Below are 24,829 nucleotides of genomic sequence, written 5' to 3' on the forward strand. Positions count from 1 at the left end.
AACATATTCCGTAGCGCTTTACAGTTTGCACACATTATCACTGTCCTCGATGGGACTCACAATCTAAATTCCCTACCATTATGTCTTTGGAATGTGGGAGGAAACCAGAGTACTCCTTGCAGATGTTGTCCAAGGTGGGAATAGAACCCAGGACTCCAGCGCTGCAAGGCTGCAGTGCTATCCACTGAGCCATCATTTTGCTCAGTTCTCATGCTTTGCACTGACGAGGGCCAACAGCCCGAAACACCATGTCTGCGAATTGAGATACTGATTGAGTCATATTGCAAGACTCATTAAAGGGTTGATTGTGACTTGTAGGATCGCTACTTCCAACAGGTGGCAATAAAGAGTTCAAGTCCTCTTTTTCTCTGAAGAGGCAATTTGCATACTATTTTTTTTACAGTTTTAAAGGGGTTGTTCATTACTCGGACAACCCTTTCTCAAGGATCAAGAGATCCCTGCAGCCAGTCAGCACTTGCTTCACTCTCCCGACCTGTGAACAAATTAAGACATCGGGAGGAAGTTAGAGAGCAGCTGCAGCTTTCCCTTCCTCCCAATAACAATTACATCTGAAGAAGAGAAGCGTGAAGCCAGCGTTGATTGGCCACAAGGATCACGTGACATAACAATGTCACACCAGTCCCATGTGAGTCAGTGCTGAGACCACTGGAATGTTACCAGCACAGGAGATGAGAATAGGTGTTATTGTTTTATTGAGAGGAAACATAACAAGTCAGAAGGGGTTGTCTGAGTAGTGGATAACCCTTTGAGACTTGTGTAAGCGGATTAAAAAAAACTATAAAAAAAATCTGTGAAACAATATGTTACATTTTCAAAATCTGTAATATACAATATGTAAGAAACCGGTGCCTCATCTGGCCATATACTGTAAATTCTATTAATCTACATAAAACAAGTGTTAAGAAAACATTACTTACTGGAGTTCCACGTGATCCAACTGGTCCCATTACACCCCTTGGTCCTGGTTCACCCTAGAATAAAAATCTAATGTGTTAAATCTGCTGTTAAAAACCTTGTAGTAAGAGAACAGTAAATCAGATATTTACCTTTTCACCAGCTGGACCCGCTGCCCCTGAAGGACCAAGAGGTCCTGGAAGACCCTGTAAGAAACATATTGGATTTGTGAAATGTATTATAAAGAAAATTAAAGATACAGCATTTCTGAAAACAACTGTACTCTAGAAACTAGAAGCCAATATGAACCATTTGGTTAGGGGAGATTGAGCTTGCATTCCGGACGGGAGAAACGTTAATATCGCTGGATGACCACAAACCACAAGTACTTTACCATTAGCATCGTTCTGCACATTATTCAATGAATTATATTTACATAATATAGGCAAATATTGTCTTGGTAAACTAATGTACCAAGTAGACATATAGATCAAAAGTAATCAAAAATCCCTGTGCATACCTACTGTATGTAACTTATTTATAATATGAATGATTATTAGACAGTTGTAAATATTACTTCTATTTATTCAGTCAATTTCTTCTAAGAGAAGAAATAGAAATAACATCTGTTTTGCTAATGATTCCAAAACACTGGCTTTCGTGAATTAATAATACTGTTGTTTCTATAAAATGTTTCCCCATATTTAACCACTTACTGACCACTACCAGACTAAATGGACTGCATTTAGGTCTCCATTTGTAATGATTTGTGCAAATTGTTCAAATTCTCCAGGTTCATCGAATTTCCAAAAATCTGACTCAAATTCAATTTCTATGAAATCAATTCACACATGGATACATTGTAATCATTTAGATAATTGGTTGTCCATAAAATAGATGATAGCTCAAGTCCATATGAATGGTAAATGCTCATAACAGAGTGATGATTTGTTCTGGCTGTGAGAGTGAGGGCCCCAGAATGAAGGTTTCCCTCTATGATGTCCAAGTGTTGTTAGGCATTGGGATTCTTCTTCTGCACAGGATAGCTTCCCAAGCCCTATCTTCCTCTGCGGTCTTCCATTCAGTCCCGATCGCAGTGGATGTTGCTCAGCAAGGACGACGGTCTCCTCGTCTTGCTCAGACTCAGTCTGCGCGCTTGGTTAACGCTGCCTCTCCAGGTTCAGCTATGGTGACTAATAATAGACAGCAGAAAGTGATCTCTCCTGAGACTAAGTCCAGGATTCGCTCTACTTAGCATGCTCATGAGGTGATATCTCTTGGTGGGCAACTGTCACATGCTCAGGTCCTGGTCCGGCTTCGGATCTATAAAAGGATATTTGGCTCGCCCATCAGTGCACTAAGATCTTTTATGTTCTGTGAGAGTGTGGAACCTAATGGTAGTGTGGACTTGTTTGCATGTGCACAGGGCAGGCCTAGAGCCTTTAGAATTCCGGCACCTCCGGGAAGGAGATTGTTTGTGTGGGTTCAGGGCGGGCATTTAGCCTTTAGGATTCCGGCTTCTCCGGAGAGGAGTTCTGTGTGTGCACGCGCTGTGTTTGAGTCCACTACCGGTTCCCTTGCCTCAGTCAGGTAGCAAACACCTGTGAAACTAGCAGGGTCCATGCTTAGCGTCTAAACAATGCTGTGGCTGTGTGCTTATAGCACAGCTCTGCTGCAGAGTATCTTTCTGTCACTGTGTGCGATTGGCACAGCACGTATTTCAGCACTGAATGACATTTAATTCAGTCCCGGAAAACTATACGCTCGCTGCTTTGTTTCATTATTGTCCTTACTAGCTGCAATTTAAAGGGAACCTGTCACCCTGTTTTTTCAGATTGAGATAAAAATACCGTTAAATAGGGTCTGAGCTGTGTGTTACAATACTGTATTTTGTGTACCCTGATTCCCCACCTATGCTGCCGAAATACCTTACCAAAGTCGCCGTTTTCGCCTGTCAATCAGGCTGGTCTGGTCGAATGGGCGTGGTGACATTGCTGTTTCTTCCCCCAGATCTTGCTCATCTTTCCGTTGGTAGCGTAGTGGTTTGCGCATGCCCAACTGCCGAATCCACTGCACAGGTGAAGAAAAAGAGCGCGATTTGCGCTATTCCCCTGGTTATCGGTGGGGGCGGCCATCTTCCTGAGGCCGAGCGTGTGCAGATGTAGTGCTCTGCTGCCCGGGGCTTCAGGAAAATGTCCGCGGAATGCCGCGCGTGCGCAGATGGAGATCGCGGCGGCCATTTTTCTGAAGCCGAGATGCGAACTCGGCTTCAGAAAAATGGCCACCGCGATCTCCATCTGCGCACGCGCAGCATCCCGCGGCCATTTTCCTGAAGCCCCAGGCAGCAGAGCACTCCATCTGCGCACGCGCGGCCTCAGGAAGATGGCCGCCCCCACCGATAACCAGGGGAATAGCGCAGATCGCGCTCTTTTTCTTCACCTGCGCAGTGGATTCGGCAGTTGGGCATGCGCAAACCACTACACCACCAACGGAAAGATGAGCAAGATCTGGGGGAAGAAACAGCAATGTCACCACGCCCATTCGACCAGACCAGCCTGATTGACAGGCGAAAACGGCGGCTTTGGTAAGGTATTTCGGCAGCATAGGTGGGGAATCAGGGTACAAAAAATACAGTATTGTAACACACAGCTCAGGCCCTATTTAACGGTATTTTTATCTCAATCTGAAAAAACGGGGTGGCAGGTTCCCTTTAACATCCCTGCACGGTGGACCCCGGGTGGTGAACGTACTTTATTATTATATTTTATTTAGTGCGTTCCGCCAACCCTAACAAGTGTTGCCTTCATAAGACATCCCCTTCAGTCACAGAGATTATGTGAAAGATCACATACAAGGGTGAATTTTATGATTCCAGTGTTGGTTCGGACACAGATTTAGTCACAGATTTTATTATTTGCTTTACAAAGAGTGAAATCCATGTAAAAAATGGAAGCAACATAATCTGTGACAATATAACAGGGAAACCATAGATTTGAAGACCCACGGCATGAATTTATATCCAAACTGAGTGAATGCCCTGCATGAGATTGCATGAGATTTTAAGATCTCATTTATATATGTGTTGTTTTGTGCTTTGTCATAAAAGTTTGCTGTGTCTGAGTGTACTCGAACTTTAGACTGCCATTTCAGCACCACCTCGAGAGGTACTATAGTCCACTAAGAATAATATGTATCCATAATGGGGTGTTCATGGGATCTACTGTAAAACAAAACAGGTAGAAATACTAACTAAATTGTAAAACTACACAACTCTCCATAACTTTATCGAAAACCCCAAAAAGCAACAATTGTCAAATAATAAAAGCCAAAATAAAAATTCATAATGGGCCTAAAATAAAATTAATAACTAAAACAGAAAAAAAGAAACAGGGCGCTCGATAGTTTAAAGGCTTGTTAGCACGCAGTAAATTAAGAGGCTAGGAAGAAGTTGCCAGGTAAGTGTTGCCTTTTTATGCACCATTTTTTACATTATTTAATTTAATACATTTCCACTTTTTGGATTCTATTTTTTTGCTTCTCCTAATCAGCAGCAAAAAACTATAACTTCACTTTTTTTTCAATGTCCTCCATTTTTCATTGACAGAAATAAAATAAACAGTGAGGACACATTGGTTAATTTATATTATTCTGTAAGTGTAAAACCATTTTAACGTTCTTTCCCTAAATAAATAACGTTGATAAGTCGTAGTATTTACACTTACTCTAGCACCATCATTACCGGGGGTTCCTTCAGATCCTTTCTCGCCAATGCCTCCCTAAAATATAAAAGAAACAGTGCAATTGAGTCCATCAATTTTACATTTAGTGATTCACAGAAAAAAAGGATACAGATACAGGAAAGTATAAAAAATAGGTCACAGACAAAACAACCCCCCAATAAAAACCCTAGTTTTTAGGATATACATAAAAAACCCACAAATGAAACACAAATACTGGTGATAAAAAAAATGACCAAAAAAGAAAAGATAAAACTCTAATCCTTAATGGGATTGGAATTTATCTTTTGGGTCAGTTACAATTTGATCAGTAGGTGTGTTTTTTTCCATGGTCTTTTAATGTAAATCCAATAAACTAGTGTTTTTATAGGAGGATTTTACATAGTAGTTAAAAGAAAATAATGACTTACCCTGTCACCTTTTGGACCTGGTGTTCCAGCAATGCCTCTTTCTCCTGGCATACCTTGTAGACCAGGAGGTCCTGTATCACCGACAGTACCAGATGGGCCAGGACTTCCCTATGGTAATAATCAAATATTAATAAGAAGTTAGCAATGTGTAACAGGGCAGAATAGATAGAGAACATAACCTAGTATAACATTTTTGAAGTAAAAATGTGAATCGCATGGAACAAAATCTTTAAAAAAATGTCTTAAAAAGGTTCATGAAATATTTAATAGGACAGTAGTCAAAAAAGTACATATATGATCATTCAATATTATGAGGTATTATTTATGTTTCAATATTTTTATGTTAATCTACTATGATATATCATAATTAATAATAAGTAGCTTAGTGTTTCCCTTATTTCTCTTACATCCAGTCAACCACGGCTAACTCACCTTTGGTCCATCAGGTCCATGACCACCAGCCATACCCTTTTCACCAGGAAGTCCTGAAGCCCCAGGTTCTCCTCTTTCACCAGGATTACCACGTTCTCCCTATCAAAAGGAAAGGATTATCTTCATTGCCAAACAATAAGCTTAATCCTTAACTGCCTTATAAAGCGTATACATACTGTATAATTATGTCTATGAATGTTTCTTAAATTACTTACCCTTGGACCAAGTGGACCTGCAGCTCCAGAATCTCCAGGTACTCCCTACATAAGATATACAATTTATACTAAACATTTCTGCAAATATTTCAATACATAATACTGTATTGCTCCAAAGCATTAGCATTTTTTTAAGATTTTGTATTAAAAAGTTTGTCACCAGTTCTAACAATAAAATCAGAATACATATCAAAATACTGTAGATCACCTAAACCTCATGAGTCATGAGGATGGTGAACTTACTGCGCAAATCAATTATATAATGACTTTATAATCCTTTCTGAATGCTCCAGCTATATACTACCAGATTTTATTCAAGTGTATTTAAACTGCAAACTCTACAGTATACCAGGCTCCAACTCCCTGCGCCGGCTGCTGAAATGCAGTACATGCTCAGAAGAAGTTGCAGTCTCCAGCTCGTCTTCCAGCAGCATTTCCAGTATGTTATATAATTTATATCACCATTGGCTGATAGAACTAAGTACACTAAGGATAACTCTGGCTATGTACATTATATTCATGTCATACAATAGTAGATTGTCTCAGACTTCAGGAACATCTTACAACAGGAACAGAATAGCCGGTCCCAGGAGCGCAAAAGGAGAACACAGACACCAGTTAGGGTAAAACCACAACGCGTTTCAATGGCATACGCTGTCTTCTTCAGGTGGATATTTCCACCTGAAGAAGATGGTGTACGTCGTTGAAACACGTTGTGGTTTTACCCTAACTGGTGTCTGTGTTCTTTTTCGCTCCTGAGACCGGCTATTCTGTTCCTGTTGTAAGTTTTTCTCCCCCGTTGTGGGGTATCCAATTGGAGCTGCGGGGACCTGTGCACTTATTTCCTCCTCATTGTGACGGCCGCTAGTGCTCCTTCTACAAACCGCCATTTGTTTTTCTACATCCACTATTTCAGGAACATCTTGGCAGTCAATCATAGCGCTGGAGTAGAAAGGGGGAAGATGACAGAAATTTGATGATTTGTAAGCCTGCTGAACCACCACCTTAACATTTGCAGAGAAAGCAGAAATATGGTTCTTTAATCTTTAATAAGAGTGTGGCCTCCCTTTTCCTTGAGCTTAAATTCATGTAGTTCCTTGTGGCTGAATGTCCATTAGCTGGTTCTAAGTTCTTCTCCACCCTTATTCGCATTGCATCACTTGACATTTGGTACAGTTTTAATGCTAGGGGTTAGGACCATTCCAAATGGTGTCACCTTGATGTGATGGGATGGTTTTTATTTTTTTTTAATCAAAATTATGTTAACTAAGTACCCTATATTATTTTCATGCACTTGTGCTATTTATTTATTTACTGCAGGGTATTTGATAAAGCTGTCGGCAGACGATGGCTGGGCTACTTAGCCATCACCTGCTTCTAACAGCAGGGGATGGAGTTGAGTTCCATCAGCTGCTACTAACTCCTTAAATGCCCCGATCATTTTCTGACAGCAGTATTTATAGTGTACAGTTTGGGAGTCACGTGTTCCAAGAGTCCATCGATTCCCTGTGTGTAAGGCGATCACAGGGTGACTAAGGGCTGCCATGACTGCCAGGGCTCTGCTGAGGACCTCCGTGATTGCCTTTATGCCCAACCTGTGGCTGGCATTTATAGAAAACTGATTTTTTTTACCACTACAGTATAAATACTACAACACGGCAGTATTGCAAAATACAGTATAAGTGATCAGACGATCATATATATACCGTATATACTCGAGTATAAGCCGACCCGAGTATAAGCAGACCCCCCTAATTTTGCCACAAAAAACTGGGACAACGTATTGACTCGAGTATAAGCCTAGGGTGGAAAATGCAGCAGCTACCGGTTAATGTCAAAAATAAAAATAGATACCAATAAAAGTAAAATTAATTGAGACATCAGTAGGTTAAGTGTTTTTGAATATCCATATTGAATCAGGAGCCCCATATAATGCTCCATACAGTTCATGATGGGCCCATAAGATGCTCTATATAAAAATGTGCCACATACAATGCTCCATACAGATCATTATTGCCCCATAGATGCTCCATATAAAGCTGTGCCCCATATACAATGCTCTGCACCATTCACTATTGCCCCATAGCTGTGCCATATAGTGCTCTGCACCGTTCATTATTGCCCCATAGCTGTGCCATATAGTGCTCTGCACCGTTCATTATTGTCCCATAGCTCTGCCATATAGTGCTCTGCACCGTTCATTTTTGTCCCATAGCTGTGCCATATAGTGCTCTGCACCGTTCATCATTGCCCCATAGCTGTGCCATATAGTGCTCTGCACCGTTCATTATTGCCCCATTGCTGTGCCATATAGTGCTCTGCACCGTTCATTATTGCCCCATAGCTGTGCCATATAGTGCTCTGCACCGTTCATTATTGTCCCATAGCTCTGCCATATAGTGCTCTGCACCGTTCATTTTTGTCCCATAGCTGTGCCAAATAGTGCTCTGCACCGTTCATCATTGCCCCATAGCTGTGCCATATAGTGCTCTGCACCGTTCATTATTGCCCCATAGCTGTGCCATATAGTGTTCTGCACCGTTCATTATTGCCCCATAGCTGTGCCATATAGTGCTCTGCACCGTTCATTATTGCCCCATAGCTGTGCCTTATAGTGCTCTGCACCGTTCATTATTGCCCCATAGCTGTGCCATATAGTGCTCTGCACCGTTCATCATTGCCCCATAGCTGTGCCATATAGTGCTCTGCACCGTTCATTATTGCCCCATAGCTGTGCCATATAGTGCTCTGCACCGTTCATTATTGCCCCATAGCTGTGCCATATAGTGCTCTGCACCGTTCATTATTGCCCCATAGCTGTGCCATATAGTGCTCTGCACCGTTCATTATTGCCCCATAGATGTACCATAGAAAGCTGTGCCATTGCTGCTGCTGCTGCAATAAAAAAAAAAACACATACTCACCTCTCTTGCTTGCAGCTCCCAGCGTCCGGTCTTGGCGTCTCTCCGCACTGACTGATCAGGCAGAGGGCGTCGCGCACACTATATGCGTCATCGCGCCCTCTGACCTGCACAGTTAGAGTGGAGAGACGCCGGGAAGATGGAGCGATGCCCGGCGTGTGGAACGGGAATAGGTAAATATGTGATACTTACCTGGTCCCGGCGTCCAGCTCCTTCTCCCGCACAGCTGGTCTTCGGTGCCGCAGCTTTTTCCTCTATCAGCGGTCACCGTTACTGCTGATTAGAGAAATGAATAGGCGGCTCCACCCCTATTGGAGTGGAGTCCATATTCATTTTACTAATGAGCGGTCCCACGTGACCGCTGAAGAGGGGAAGAGCTGCAGCACCCGAAGACCGTGGGAAGGCAGGGGGAGCGCCAGGAGCACCGGGACTAGGTAAGTATGCCTCAGCGCCCTCTTCCCCTCACCCGCCGACCCCATTGCTACCGTGACTCAAGTATAAGCCGAGAGGGGCACTTTCAGCCCAAAAATTCTCGGCTTATACTCGAGTATATACGGTATATATATATATATATATATATATATATATATATATATATATGTATGCTCTGGAAAAAATTAAGAGACCACTGCAAAACTTTCAGTTTGTCTGATTTTTCTCTTTATAGGTATATTTTTTATCACAATGATCATCATCTATCCTCCACCAAATTTCACAATGGGTGAAAGACACTGTGGCTTGTATGCCTCTCCAGGTCTCCGACTAACTATTAGATGACCAGGTGTTGATCTGGGGATGCTTCAGCAAGGCTGGAATTGGGCAGGTTAATCTTTGCGAAGGACGTATGAATCAAGCTATATACAAGGTTATTCTGGAAAAACAGTTGATTCCTTCTGCTCAGGCAATGTTCCCCAACTCTGAGGACTGGTTTTTCCAGCAGGACAATGCGCCATGCCACACAGCTAGGTCAATCAAGGTGTGGATGAAGAACCACCACATCAAATCCCTGTCATGGCCATCCCAATCTCTAGATCTGAACCCCATTGAAAACCTCTGGAATGTAACCAAGAGGAAGATGGATAGTCACAAGCCATCAAACAAAGAAGAACTGCTTACATTTTTGTACCAGGAATGGCATATGCTCACCCAAAAGCAGTGTGAAAGACTGGTGGAAAGCATGCCAAGACGCATGAAAGCTGTGACTAAAAATCATGGTTATTCCACAAAATATTGATTTCTGAACTCTTCCTGAGTTAAAACATTAGTATTCTTGTTTCTAAATGATTATAAACTTGTTTTTTTACATTATTTGAGGTCTGCAAGCAATGCATTTTTTTGTTATTTTGACCATTTCTCATTTTCAGAAAATAAATGCAAAATGTATTGCTTGGAACTTCGGAGACATGCTGTCAGTAGTTTATAGAATAAAAGAACAATTTAAATTTTACTCAAAATATACCTATAAAAAGAAAAATCAGACAAACTGAAAATTTTGCAGTGGTATCTTAATTTTTGCCAGAGCTGTATATATAGCTGAAGCTAGAAGTTTACATACACTATATAAAAAGACACGTATGCATGTTTTTCTCAATATCTGACATGAAATCAGAATAAACCTTTCCCGTTTTAGGTCAACTAGGATTACCATAATTATTTGCCAAATGCCAGAATAATGAGAGAGAATGTTTTAAGGCAATTTTATTACTGCAAAGTCAGAAGTTTACATACACTGAGATTACTATGCCTTTAAACAATTTTGGATAGCCCATATGATGATGTCATGTGTTTGGGAGCTTCTGTGAGATTTTTTGCCAATATCTGAGTTAATTAGAGACGCATTTATGGATGTATTTTAATGCACACCTGAAACATACTGCTTCTTTGTGTAGCATCATGGGTAGGTCTAAAGAGATCAACCAAGCTACCAGGAACAAGTCTGGCTCATCCTTAGGTACAATTTCAAGATACCTGAAGGTGCCTCATTCATCTGTACAAACAATTATATGCAAGAATAATCAAGATGGGAACCACATACTGCTCAGGAAGGAGATAGGTTCTGTGTCCAAGAGATGAATGTGCTTTGATCCGACATGTGCATATCAACCCAAGGACAAAAGCAAAAGACCTTGTGAAGATGACGGCAAAAGCTGGTAAGATTGTGCCAATATCCACAGTTAAACGAGTACTGTATCAACGTGGGCTGAAATGCCACTCTGCCAGGAAGAAGCCATTACTCCAACAGATACATAAAATAAGCCAGATTAATGTTTGCAAATGCACACAAGAACAACATTTTTTGAGACATGTCCTGTCTGATGAATCTAAAATTGAACTGTTTGGGCATAATGACCTTCATTATGTTTGGAGGAAAAGGGAGAAGCTGGAAGCCTAAGAACACCATCCCAACTGTGAAACACAGGGGTGGCAGCATCATATTGTGGGGTTGTTTAGCTGCAGGAGGTACTGGTGCACTTCACAAATATATGGCATTATGAGAAAAGAAGGTCATGTGGCAATACTGAAGAAACATCTCAAGACGTCAGCCAGGAAGTGAAAGATTGGGCGGAAATGGGTCTTCCAAATAGACAATAACCCGAAGCTTACTGCCAAAATGGTAACAAAGTGGCTTAAGGATAACAAAGTCAATGTTTTGGAGTGGCCATCATAAAGCCCTGATCTCAATCCTATTGAAAATTTATGGGCAAAGCTGAAAAGGCAGGCATGAGCAAGGTGACCTACAAACCTTGATCAGTTACACCAGTTTTGTCAGGAGGAATGGGCCCAAATTTAGACCAACTATTGTGAGACGCTCGTGGAATGATATCCCAAATATTTTACCCAAGTCATTCAGTTTAAGGAAAATGGTACCAAATATTAATGAAATGAATGTAAACTTTTGACTTTGCAGTAAGTAATAAAAATGCCTTAAAACATTATCTCTCATTATTCTGGCATTTGGCAAATATTAATAATTTATGGTAATCCTAATTGTCTTAAAACAAGAAAGGTTTATTCTGATTTCATGTCACATATTGAGAAAAACATGCACATGTGTCTTTTTATATAGTGTATGTAAACTTCTAGTTTTCAATGTACATATATATATATATATACATACAGAATATTATACTGTACATTGTATACAACTTCTCACTTTTCATATTTCAATTCTGCACATATTGAACGTTTTAATTATCCTATCATATTTCATATGCAAGTAATGGCTTACCTCATCTCCTGGCTTCCCTGTTTCTCCAGGGGGTCCAGGTGGTCCTGGTAAACCCTGTAAAGTACATAGAGCACAATGTGATATACTATTTGATTATTGTGCTTTTATGATTTTCCTAGGCGAGTGCATAGATAAATTAACTTAAGAGATCAACCGTCATTTAACGTTGTATTTCATAAATGAATAGTGCACGTGAAAATAATAAAATTTGTAATATTTCTTATCAGAGAAATATGCCTCTTTCTTCGTCAAGACTTCTCTTTTGTTTTTTAAATTTTCAATTCATGTTTCCAATCTGTATTTGGTGATGACAGATTTTTATTTGACTAAGATAGGAGATCACAGATGCTACTAATAGGATTCTATTAATGACCAAAGACCCAGACTCATATTGATATATGGACAAAGCACAGTGCACTCGGCCACAGTATAATCACTCCAAAATTGGCATTATAAAACATGAGAAACATAGGAGTGTTTACAAATGTACAAAAATTACTTTATTAGCACCTAAAACAATACACACTAAATCACACTCAGAAAAGTGCAAAGCAAAGACACACAGTAGTGGTGCTCTGCGAATATACAACTAGAAATAATTGAGATACTATTCAGATTATATCTTGAGGTGGGAATTTGATGTCATTTTTGTGACATGCTGCATCTAATATGAAAAAATACTATATCAGTCTCCCATATCAAATAATCATTAGCCTTTCAGAGTTACAGACACAAAACATGGCGTGTAAAGCTGTCATACAGGATTAACAAAATGAACCATGAAAGCATGTACACACTAATAGTGACATGGGTCACATTACCAAATGGCAGAGACACCACCGCAGCCACAGTGAACAACCCCAGTATTCTATGTAGATGGGATGTTGAAGACTTTGAGGGAGGTAGAAGAAGAGTTTCTCCCTTCTCGTTTACATATAATCTTATCAGTAGGTATTTCCATCTCCTATCTCAGTAATGTAACAATCTGTCTTCACTGAATACAGATTTTAAAGGTGAATTGAGAAACTTGAAAATGACTGATTAAAACGACGGTTACTCTTTATGATGCCCACACACCTTAGCTGGCAGTCAGCCAAATGCTCAATTGACAAAAATTATCTGTTCTGACTCCACCGTACACAAGCATCTTCAGCTGGGCACACCTATGCTTTCAGACAGCTCAGACACTGGCTGATCTTCCGCAGAAATAAAAGAACTGTGCAATAAAATTTAGCATTCCCTATCCTTTTTTCCCCTCTAATAATCACATTTCAATGGTTGAATGGTTTCAAATGGCAATAATGGAACATGTATGGGGGAAATTTTAGAATGTTTTTCTTAATTAATTTTTATGTCAAATTACTTAATATAATACCTCAACAGGTGCTGTTGTTACCAAAAACATTGGCTATAGACCTTTGAACAGTTGTCAAAGATTGACACCATTACAGCAACGTGTACCATATTGTTTGTTGAGCAATAAATACTACAGTAATACAACATCACTCATTTTAATACTCCACATTATAATAAAATATGAGTTTGGTGTAAGACTTGAGACTCCCTGATTATGTCCAATACTAAATCCATTTAGAAGTCCCGTGTCACTGATTGGTTGCAAAGTGGTGTCACTCACTCACTATTACCCTATCTGTATGTGCTAAAAAAAAAAAAAAATCAGCGAACCTCCACTAACTCTCTCCTGTCCAATCACACATTGTGACTCACTTCTGCACAATTCCCACAGGGCAACCTTATGACATTTGAAAAGCATAATACATGGGTCCTATTGAAAAGGAGTATTTGACTGCCGCGGTCAGCAGGATGAACTACAAGCCAGATTTTGCTCATGTAAAGTATGGAATGATACAGGGAGGATTTGTGAATAGGACAGGGTCTCCGTGTAGTGCAGTCATGGTTTTGTTACTGTAAAAAACACGGCTCTGGGTTGGGTGTAAACAGGTGAAGGAGCTACCATTCTAGTTAATGTGCTTACATATGTGAGAATTTAAGGTACAGTTACATGAATGAAGTGGAAACCATGTGCCATGTGCAGTTTAAACAGGGTGTCGAGATTCAATAGAAAAGTCTGAAGTCACTTAGTGCTACTGCTGAATCATAAGAGTGTTATCACGATTTCCGTGTATTCCCTGTGTGGCGCCATGCTGACTACACTCCTCTGCTAAGATACTGAGAAGTGGAGGAGAGTCCAGTTGGTGCGTGACCTCCTATGTGCACAAGAATACAGGAGAATAGTAACAGTGTGCGCATCACACACTGTCATGATTCAGTAGTTTGCAATCACATAGAATGACTGCAGACTATCCTTCTTAGACTGGACAACCCCTTTAAGTCACTACAAGCGATCTACATTGGATTACCCAAAATCTAATATTGAATTTTGAAACATACCTGAAATCCAGTGGGGCCAGGAGGTCCTTGTTCACCTCTTTCCCCAGCTGGGCCCTACATGATTGAAAAACAGGTTTTAAAAAAATAAATATATGTATAATCCTTACTAAATATTGATAAGTTTTGTTTTCCTTACTGGTGGGCCAGCAGGACCAGAAGGACCAACTTCACCATCTTTTCCTGGAGCTCCCTGATTATGATAAGAAAAATTGTAACATTTTTGGAAATATATATTTGGTGACTAAAGAATAATTCTGAAATAAATGAGATAGTAACATACTCTTTGTCCAGATGCTCCTGAAGTGCCTTGCTCTCCAGGCTTTCCAGGATCTCCCTGTTGAATATTTTTTTTAAATTATTCTGAAAATTACAAAAATAATGAAGGTTTTGAATTAAGAGAAACTGATATAGCCCATACACTGTTGCCTTTTGGACCAGCAGGCCCCATAGTTCCAGTTTCACCACGTATTCCGATTGGACCAGGTGGACCAGTGCGACCATCTTCTCCAGGACCTCCCTGCAAGAAAAAAAAAATAGAATGAAAAACATTAACAGTAAAATTAAATACAGGACAACTTGAATGAATTGCAAACCAAAACCAAACTGATTATTTAATTTACAGAAAAAATACAGAATGATCCAAAATGAAAACTGTTGTCATTTTAATTGAAAATGTAAGCTTTCTTTACACTTATATGTCTTTTTTTTTTTTTTTAAATTACAAGTAATATAAACAGTATATCTGTTTATCCATGCAGCAATTAGGCTACTTTCACACATCAGGTTTTTGCCGTCAGTCTGAATCCGGCCACTTTTGGAAAAAACGGATCCATTGCAAATTGTGAAAAACTGATGCAACGGATCCGTTTTTTTTTTTGCCGGATCCAACTATCTGATATCCGGGCACTAGCTAGTCCGGGGTGGAGAGAGAGAGAAAAATGAAAAAAAAAACAGAATCGGTTGCCGGATTCATCATTTCACCTCACATTTAATCCGTTTTCCACCAGAAACATTGCTGTTTAGTTTTTCGATGGACAGAAAAAATGTTTCTATGTACGTTTTCTCTGGCAGTTGGAAAACTAATTTTCGGTGGATCCAGCAAAAAACGGATGAAACGTGAGGCCATCTGGCGCTAATACAAGTCTATGAGAAAAAAACAGATCCGGCGGGAAATTTTACTGGACCTGTTTTTTTTTTAATTCGCCAGATTGTGCCTAAGGTCGGCGTCACACTAGCGAGTTTTACGGACGTATGAGCACATAAAATACGTCCGTAAAACATGCATTACACACGGCCCAATGATTCTCAACGGGTCAGGTCCTATCAGCCGTATATTACGCATCCGTATCATACGGCTTTCTACGGCCGTACAAAATTGCAGCATTCTGCGTTTGTCACCGTATTGTGCACAAAATATGCCAATGAAAGTCTATGGGGGCGAGAAAAATATGGATTACACACGGACCAGCAGTGTGACTTGCGAGAAATACACAGCGGTGTTAGAGAGAAAAGCCGGCAATTCAGTGCGGTGTACAGTAAAATCACACTGACAGCTTACATTAGAATAGGTAGAACAAATGTGTACACATAGAATAGGTATATATATATATATATATATATATGTCAGTGAGACACACATATATAGATATATGTATATTAATATTTCATCCAGCGTGAGATAGCTTAAAAGCCCGTAATTCAATTGGAATAAAATATTACAACAGCCTGTGTGTTTTTCATTAAAATACTTCCAGATGTGCCTATTCTGGGGTGGCTGGGGGCAGATGCTTTTAGCCGGGGGGGGGGGGGGGCAAAAACCATGGACCCTCTCCAGGCTATTAATATCTGCCCTCAGTCACTGGCTTTACTACTCTGGCGGAGAAAATTGCGCAGGAGCCCACGCCAATTTTTTCCGCCATTTAACACTTTAATTTAATAGCTAGAGAGCCCACATTTTGCACATACACACTACTAACATTAGTAGTGTGGAATATGCAAAAAAATTGGGGATATGAGATGGTTTACTGTATGTAAACCATGTCTCATATCATGTCGGGTTTAGGAAGGAGATAGCAAAAGCCGGAAATTGAATTACCGGCTTTTAAGCTATCTCGCGCTGGATGAAATATTAATATACATATATATATGTGTCTCACTGATATATATATATATATATATATATATATATATATATATATATAGACAGTACATATGTTTTTATGTTTTTGGGAGCACATGGGTCCATTGTAAGTCCCTATGTCGGTTTTGCAAGCCTGCGAGAAAATCTCGCAGTACGGATGCCATACGGATTACTTACGGAGGATGCCATGCACAAAATACGCTGACACACCCTGCCTACGGAGGAGATACGGACCACTATTTTGGGGACTTTTCTGCGTATTACGGCCGTAATTTACGGACCGTATTGTCTTACGCCGAGTGTGATGCCGGCCTTACGGTGAAAACCTTATGTGTGAAAGTAGCCTTACACTGATGGAATCGTAACAATGAGGCTGAATGTCGAAGAAGTGTTGTTTCTTCTAGTGTGGGCAGTAAGAACTTGATGGGCTACTGGGCTATTCAGTTGCCATTAATTAGATTGAGACTCAAGCATGACGAATTTTGGACTGGTTTCTCGCTAGCTGTACCACGCAGAGTGAACTAGTGAGAATGCTCACCTGGGCAACCCTGCTTAAATCTTAATCAACAACCGGAATTTGCTCTCCTAATAATTAATTACAGTAGTTAAAATCATAATGTTAAATATACTATATATATATAATATAATACATTTTGCCACTTGTCCTGGATTGATTTCTGCACCTAGATTTACAATATTTGTATTCAGGCCCAAGGGCGTTGCTCAATGGGTGTCAAGAGAATATGCCTAAATCTTAAGCAACAAAATGTCTTTGATTTTTCAGCTTCTTAAATATCCGTAGGTAAATAATATAAAAAATATGCATTACCACTGGTCCTGGTTTGCCTTCTGGACCTAGGACTCCAGGATTTCCAGTCAGACCCTAAAACAGAAGTAAGATACATTAGTAATCTTCTCATACCTCCCTCGGGAGATATATTGCATGAACAGCGCTTCCAACATGATACATGCTTTTCATTACAAAGCAAATCCCTGGATACTTCAATGATCAGTGGAAAATATGATGTGATGCTTTGAGGCAAAATTTTCTATGTGCAAGATTGAGTTTAAATGAAACTGGACATCTCTATAAAACAGTGTAAAACCACAAAAAAAAGTTACAATGGCAAAAATACCAGAGCATATGGGTAACTGGGTTATAGCACTGCATTTAGCTGCAGGGTTTTAGAGTAGAAAGTATCCAAATTATTTATTGCATAGTGTTACAAGATAACATAGAGAATTTAGTACTGCATTGCAAGCCTACCCAGCGGAACAGGAAGTTTAAAAATTCTAAAAATTAAAAAGAAATTCAGTGGTGAAAAATCCCACTAAGCACTGTATGGGGTTTGTAGGAGCTTAAGAAAAGGTGAGTGCTTGGGAGAAGACATAAAGGAGGAAAAGGGAATGAGTTCCCATTCTTCCATACATTAGAAAGTAAGAAGGGATTGTTCCTCTACGTGCCAGACCCGCTTTCTAGTTGGTGTTGGGCACTAGTTGGTGTTGGGCAATTGTCTAAAGATCACCGCCTTCACATGCTAGGTTTTAGGGTTGGCGGAACGCACCAAATATTTATTTATTAGAATAAGTTGGTGCGTTCGCAACCCGGGATCCACTGTGCAGGAAAGCACCTGCTGCTAGATATGGCGGTACAATAAAGTAATATAAACAGACTCTGTTACTTCACAGTCTGTTAACAAAGATAGCGCTGTGCCCTGTTTAGCTCACAGAGGAACACAGCTACTTAGTAGAGCAGATGGTGGTCATGCAGTCAAATGCAAGCATGAAACTCCTCGCCGGAGGTGCCAGCATTCTAGGGGCTTATTTCAGCCGGGTCCCTGAATACACACACACAAAACTCCTCGCCGGAGGTGCCAGCATTCTAGGGGCTTATTTCAGCCGGGTCCCTGACTGCATACAAACATGACCACACAGGCACTGAGCTCATACATAAATTGATACTAGCGCATGGTCGTGTGGTCATGCACACCTCTTATAGCTGCAGCAAGTACAGGACCTTCCTAGAAGGACCAATGAGAGGCTGCCACAGACGTTGAACACCTTCAGGACCCTTGATCTCCAATGAGAGATCTTACTCTGGGCATGCTCAGAAGGGGAAAAGTAGGATTTAGTCCCAAAGACGTCTGCTTGCTGCTGACCAGTACTGGCTACAATGGTAGAAGCTGGAAGGACAGCAGTAACCCTTCGCACAGTGTCAGACTGAGCATGGCGCTGGGACCGACGCCTCCGCTGAGCAGGCTCCACTGCGTCAGGAGAAGAATGGGAGACCGCAGCGGAGATGGCTCGAGATTCCCCCTGTGCAGAGGCAGGAACTCGACCCCTAGCAATAGGTATCTTATAGGAAACCTACTCTTATGTTGTGCAGGAATTTGATTATACAATTAAACAGTAAATTCATTGATTTCTACTGTGTTTCTAAAGGGAAAATAACCATGTAGCATGGATCTGCCTTACGCTTCTAGACTATAAGGTATATCTTGCCTTACATCTGTTAAACAAATATGAATAAAAAATATAGATATTTAATAGAAATGTAAATCAGAAAATATTACAAAGGCATTATATGTGCAGATCTGTCTTACTCTAGCACCAGGAAGACCAGGTTCTCCTAGACGACCAGGGTCCCCAGTAGCTCCTTTAGGTCCGGAAACCCCAGCTATTCCTCGTTCTCCTTGAGCACCCTGCAAAGGTTTGTGTTAATATTTTAGAATACAGAAGAACTAATAAAATATGTTGATTTAAAGAATATCTAATAAATAACTGAACAAATTGAATGCAGATATCTACAATGGAAATATGTTTGAATGTAATACTTCTATGTTTTATATTCTTGGCATATAAGAATAAATACTAGTATTATAAGTGTATTTTATGGATTGTGTGTTGTGTAAGTAATGTTAGAGTGATGGTAATAGGTGAGTACTATATCTATTATAGGCACCATTTACTTTGTATTTATAAGCACATTAGGTAATGAACACATCAAAGCTAATATTGTTACCTTGGGGCCAGAAAGCCCATCTGATCCAGGAAACCCACGATTACCAGGGGCACCCTAATGATAAAAGTGATATATGTTAATAATTATACATTTTGAACATAATGTATTATTTAGGTTTTCACAAGTAGACCCTTTTGTACTGAATCATTACCCATTCAAAGACTGCATTGTAACAAAGCTTAATGTAGTATAAACGTCAAACATTACTGTTCATAATTAGGGTCTCAGAACTCAGCGACCAATGTACTGTAATCACTGAACCTGTTTACACAGGAAAATATTTTATTCTTATGTCAGTAGGACTGTTACAAGCCATCCCACCAAACATAATGGGCAAAAGCCTAAAATTACTACAATTTATTTTCCTACAGTTCCTCCACAAATTTTGCATTTCCAAAGCATTATTCAGTGATTTAATTATTACTAACCTTGGGTACAACTACAGAGATGTACATAAAAAGGACAATGACTGTGAACTGATTTATTGAATTTCCGTTAGACCTTAATATAAAGTTTTCTATTTAATCTTAATTTCAAATCAATACATCAGGACGACAGGGTTTTCCACATAAGAAGTTGTCATCCCATCACATATAATACTGCCCGCATAAGCTATGAAAATCTGTACAGGAAAATCCTTTTACGTTCATTTTGGATAATACAATCCATTATTTTATCAATAAAAACTGAAATACCCTTTCTCCAACTGGTCCTTGAGGACCTATTGATCCGGGGTCTCCACGGGGACCTCTTTTCCCCTCTTCACCTTGTGGACCTGTTGCACCTTGTGGACCATGTGGACCCTGATTCAACACAAAGTTTTCTTTAGTTTTCTTTAATTATTTCTTGCTTTGTTAAAGAGTTCTTCCCAGTGGACATCATATACAAGTTACAGTAATATAAGTAAATATAAGTTCCTACAAATACTTACAGGTTCCCCTTTGGGTCCAGCTTCACCTTTAAAACCAGGGACACCTGGATCACCCTTTGAGCAATAACAAATGTGTATGAAGTGGTTTATTGCACAAATATATTTTTAACATTACCAAGCATATACAGTACTACAAAAATACTTAACAGTAAAATGATTATGCAATAGTATCATCCTATATCAGTAAGTGGTACTGCAAATATTCCTTACCCCAGTTATTCACTGGAAAGCACCTTTCTGCCCATGGACATGACGAAGCAAATGAAAGACTGTCCACTCCACATCCATAAGTGGTAAAATGTCAGTGCTCACATGATTTACGCACTTGGCTCTTTCCCTAGCTTTCCCTGCTTTCTCCTATTCTGAGCAGACATTAAATGGGTAAAACAAAATTGCGCATAGAGGGTGCAGAACCTCTTATCGGCACAAGGACAGTGCAAAATATTATGATGACTGTTCTGAATTCTATAGACAAGCAGCCTATGAGGGTCTGCAAGCCCAAGCCAAGTGAAAGCCCGAATATGCAGAGACCTATGTTGTAAACCTTGCATTCAAGACTTAAATATATATGAGTGAAGATTTAAAGAAGCTAATATAGCTTGAAAAAATATACTCAGTCAGATACTTTCCTTATTGCTCCTGAAATTTTGGTGCATTTTGGTGCAAATACTGTTTTATTTTTAGATGTATTTATCATGCATATTAAACTACAGATTATTTAAAATGGAGTTGTAGCTTCAAAAGGAGGAAATTGCTTAGTTTGAAAAAAGCGAAATCCAAAAATAAAATTACAAATTTGAGCACATACAGGCTTTGGAAGGATACATTAATTATTAATAAATTGTAATGAAACCCAACTAAAACCTCACTAGAAAGCCTAAAAATAGCTTTTATTATTGTATTAAAATTAAAATAGGGTATGAAATAAAATGTCCCTAATCTGCCTAGATACTTTAATTATCATTGTACTATAGCTCACTGCTATCATTTGTACACATTCGGTAGCACCCCAGGGTGCTAGCCCGTATCTGGCAGAATAGGACATAGATTTAGCATACTCGTCCCCCCAACATGTTTCACCACGTCATCAGGAGATGGGACATAAGCTAGAATTCTAGATATCTTTTTTCTCTTGTATCTATTTTAAATATTTTGATAGATCGAACTTTATAAGACACAACAATACCAAATATGTTAATTTTCTACATTATTTTTATTTCTTTATTTTTGAAGGGAGAAAAGTTGAAAATTTAACTTTAATATAAATAAAACTTTTTTTTCAAGTTTTAGTATGCCTAGGGTACTTAAACCTGAGATTGCTTGTACTATAAACTGCAATAGCACAGTATTGTAGGAGGATTAAGCATCAAGATGCCAGCCATGGGGGCCTTCAGTGGGCCCCTGGCAGTAATGGTAACATCTTCCTTTGGCTCCCCATAATCATGTTGTGAAGCACCAGCATGGTGTCATTTAAATATCGCTATCAGAGACTAGTGATTGATGATGCCATTTAAATGCTTTAATTACAGCAATCCTCATCAGCCTGGCATGAAGCAGCCTCATCTTCAGAACCAACCTCATACTTTGAATAACAACCTATAATGGAAATGACTGTGATTACTATGGGAAACTATATTGTATGTTATACTTACCACTGAGCCTCTGATACCAGGAGCTCCAGTACTTCCTTGAGGTCCAGGAGACCCAGGTGGTCCTATAAGTCCAGGAGAACCTGCAACACCAGGACCTCCCTGGGAGAGAAAATATAATGTATGTCAAAAAATGCACATATTCCATGGAAAATGTCATTGTTAGTTACATTTTACTTACAGTTGGTCCTTTAGCTCCACCAGTTCCATCAGTCCCTGGTGTACCCTGAAAGCAAAATAAAACAGATTTAATTATTATTACCACATTTAAAGCTAACTTATGTGGTAATTATTCATTGTATTATTGCATTCTCTTCTGTTGCCCTTTTTCTTTTTTGAAGCTTTTTTATTGTATGGTGCACTTTCACTTCCAAATTCCCATGAAAACAAACATACCTGGATACCTTGTGATCCGGCATGTCCTTGGGAACCAGTTTCACCTCTTGGACCTTGAGGACCTTCAGGACCACGCGCACCAGTTGGGCCAGCATCACCCTTGTTTAATGGAAAGTTGAAGAAATTAAAACATACCATTAAAGCCATAAATTGGTTGGCATCATGGTTATATGATGTCACTTGTGTTTAAGTAGTGAGCAGGAAGCGTTCAACTTTCCAACAATATCTGCTTCTTTCACAATTGTATTTATGCTTGCTTGTTACAATACAGCATTAACAAACTAACTGTGATAATTACAACCAAAAACTTGAACTACAATAAATTACTGCTTTATTAGTTTAATTTTACATAAAGTCAAAGAAAAATAACCCACACAAAGACTAACAGTACCAGACCTACCTCTACATCTAGTCCTGTAATACAGTGTGTAATATGGAGCATTATAGCTCTGCCCACAATACACGTTCAACATACAAAATCCAATGGAGCAGTCATTTTATGTTTATTTTACATTTCACAACCATCTATACAGCTGCAGTTCAATTCAAGCCTCAATATTAGTTATAGTTATTATTAAGGTTGAAGGAAGACTATAAGTCCATCTAGTTCAACCCATAGCCTAACCTAAGGCTAGGTTCCCATTGCGTTAATGGGACCGTGCTAACGGACAGCGTTGCACGGCGAAATTAACACCGTGCAACACGTCCGTTAGCGCGCCCATTCACAGCAATGGGAAAGTGCATCACTAGCGCGTGCCATGTTCGGCACGCGCTAGCGATGTGCCGTTGTTTTGTGGCGCGCTGCGGACGCTGCTGGCAGCGTCCGCGGCGTGCCCGAGGTCCGTTCCCCGCTCTCGCAGATCGGAGACCTGCAAGAGCGGGAACGTTACCGCGACCCCTTTTAAACACATTGCGTTAGAACAATCCGCTAGCGCTAGGCACTAAACGGATTGCACTAACGCAATCTGAACCTAGCCTAACATGCCCTAACATGTTGATCCAGAGGAAGGCAAAAAAAACCATGTAGCAAAGAGTAAGCTCCACATTGGGGAAAAAAATTCCTTCTCGACTCCACATACGGCAATCAGACTAGTTCCCTGGATCAACGCCCTACCAAGGAATCTAGTATATATAACTTGTAACATTATACTTTTCAAGAAAGGCATCCAGTCCCCTCTTAAATTTTAGTAATGAATCACTCATTACAACATCATACGGCAGAGAGTTGCATAGTCTCACTGCTCTTACAGTAAAGAATCCGCATCTGTTATTATGCTTAAACCCTAAACCTTCTTTCCTCCAGACGTAGAGGATGCCCCCTTGTCCCTGTCTCAGGTCTATGATTAAAAAGATCATCAGAAAGGTCTTTGTACTGTCCTGTCATATATTTATATATTAACATAAGATCACCCCTTAGCCTTCGTTTTTCCAAACTAAATAGCCCCAAGTGTAATAACCTATCTTGGTATTGCAGACCCCCCAGTCATCTAATAACCTTATACACTGGAGACCAGAACTGTGCACAGTATTCTAAGTGTGGTCGCTCTAGTGACTTGTATAGAGGTAAAATTATGTTCTCCTCATGAGCATCTATGCCTCTTTTAATGCATCCCATTATTTTATTTGCCTTTATAGCAGCTGCCTGACGCTGGCCACTAAATGTGAGTTTGTCATCCACCCATACACCCAGGTCTTTTTCATTGATGGTTTTGCCCAGAGTTTTAGAATTAAGCACATAGTTATACATCTTATTAGTTATACATCTTATTACTTCTACCGAAGTGCATGACCTTACATTTATCCCCATATTAAAGCTCATTTGCCATTTATCAGCCCAAGCTTCTAGTTTACATAAATCATCCCGTAATATAAAATTGTCCTCTTCTGTAGTGATTACCCTTCGGAGTTTAGTGTCATCTGCAAATATTGAAATTCTACTCTGAATGCCCCCTACAAGGTCATTAAAAATATGTTAAAAAGAAGAGGGCCCAATACTGACCCCTGTGGTACCCCACTGCTAACCGCTACCCAGTCCGAGTGTGCTCCATTAATAACCACTCTTTGGTTCCTATCCCTGAGCCAGCTCTTAACCCACTTACACATATTTTCCCCTATCCCCATTATTCTCATTTTATGTATCAACCTATGTATCAATCTTAGTGGTATGCCATAAATTTGTGGGATAGTAATAATATTCCTTTAAGTCTGGCATCATTGGGATCATAGATTAGATGAAACGGATTGTATTTAATAAATATGATTGTTACAATGCACATACAGCAATTATTGCTTTTATATGGCAAAAAATAAAGAAGGCAGAATCTAATATGATATCTAATATCATATTTCAAGCTGCAACAAAGAAATAGTAGAGTGAAATGTCATTGCTGACATTGTGATACTGGTTGGCCAGTGTTTAA

The 24,829-nt window shown here is 39.7% G+C and overlaps 1 protein-coding gene across 1 annotated transcript in view; it reads right to left on the reverse strand.

The window, feature by feature from the left end:
* Positions 1 to 24,829, reverse strand: part of COL5A2 (collagen type V alpha 2 chain) — a 525,281-nt gene that overhangs the window by 112,227 nt on the left and 388,225 nt on the right. The window contains exons 19-37 of the mRNA XM_069733787.1: positions 22,410 to 22,508; positions 22,195 to 22,239; positions 22,017 to 22,115; positions 20,365 to 20,418; positions 20,129 to 20,236; positions 19,434 to 19,487; positions 19,015 to 19,113; positions 17,241 to 17,294; positions 14,690 to 14,788; positions 14,552 to 14,605; positions 14,408 to 14,461; positions 14,272 to 14,325; positions 11,860 to 11,913; positions 5,710 to 5,754; positions 5,495 to 5,593; positions 5,063 to 5,170; positions 4,638 to 4,691; positions 1,068 to 1,121; positions 939 to 992 (exon numbers count right to left, since the gene is read on the reverse strand). Of these exons, the coding sequence (XP_069589888.1) occupies positions 939 to 992; positions 1,068 to 1,121; positions 4,638 to 4,691; positions 5,063 to 5,170; positions 5,495 to 5,593; positions 5,710 to 5,754; positions 11,860 to 11,913; positions 14,272 to 14,325; positions 14,408 to 14,461; positions 14,552 to 14,605; positions 14,690 to 14,788; positions 17,241 to 17,294; positions 19,015 to 19,113; positions 19,434 to 19,487; positions 20,129 to 20,236; positions 20,365 to 20,418; positions 22,017 to 22,115; positions 22,195 to 22,239; positions 22,410 to 22,508 (1,341 nt within the window). The remainder of the gene's footprint in view (positions 1 to 938; positions 993 to 1,067; positions 1,122 to 4,637; positions 4,692 to 5,062; positions 5,171 to 5,494; positions 5,594 to 5,709; positions 5,755 to 11,859; positions 11,914 to 14,271; positions 14,326 to 14,407; positions 14,462 to 14,551; positions 14,606 to 14,689; positions 14,789 to 17,240; positions 17,295 to 19,014; positions 19,114 to 19,433; positions 19,488 to 20,128; positions 20,237 to 20,364; positions 20,419 to 22,016; positions 22,116 to 22,194; positions 22,240 to 22,409; positions 22,509 to 24,829) is intronic.

The sequence above is a fragment of the Ranitomeya imitator genome, chromosome 7 (assembly GCF_032444005.1).
Source record: "Ranitomeya imitator isolate aRanImi1 chromosome 7, aRanImi1.pri, whole genome shotgun sequence".
Taxonomy (NCBI): domain Eukaryota; kingdom Metazoa; phylum Chordata; class Amphibia; order Anura; family Dendrobatidae; genus Ranitomeya; species Ranitomeya imitator.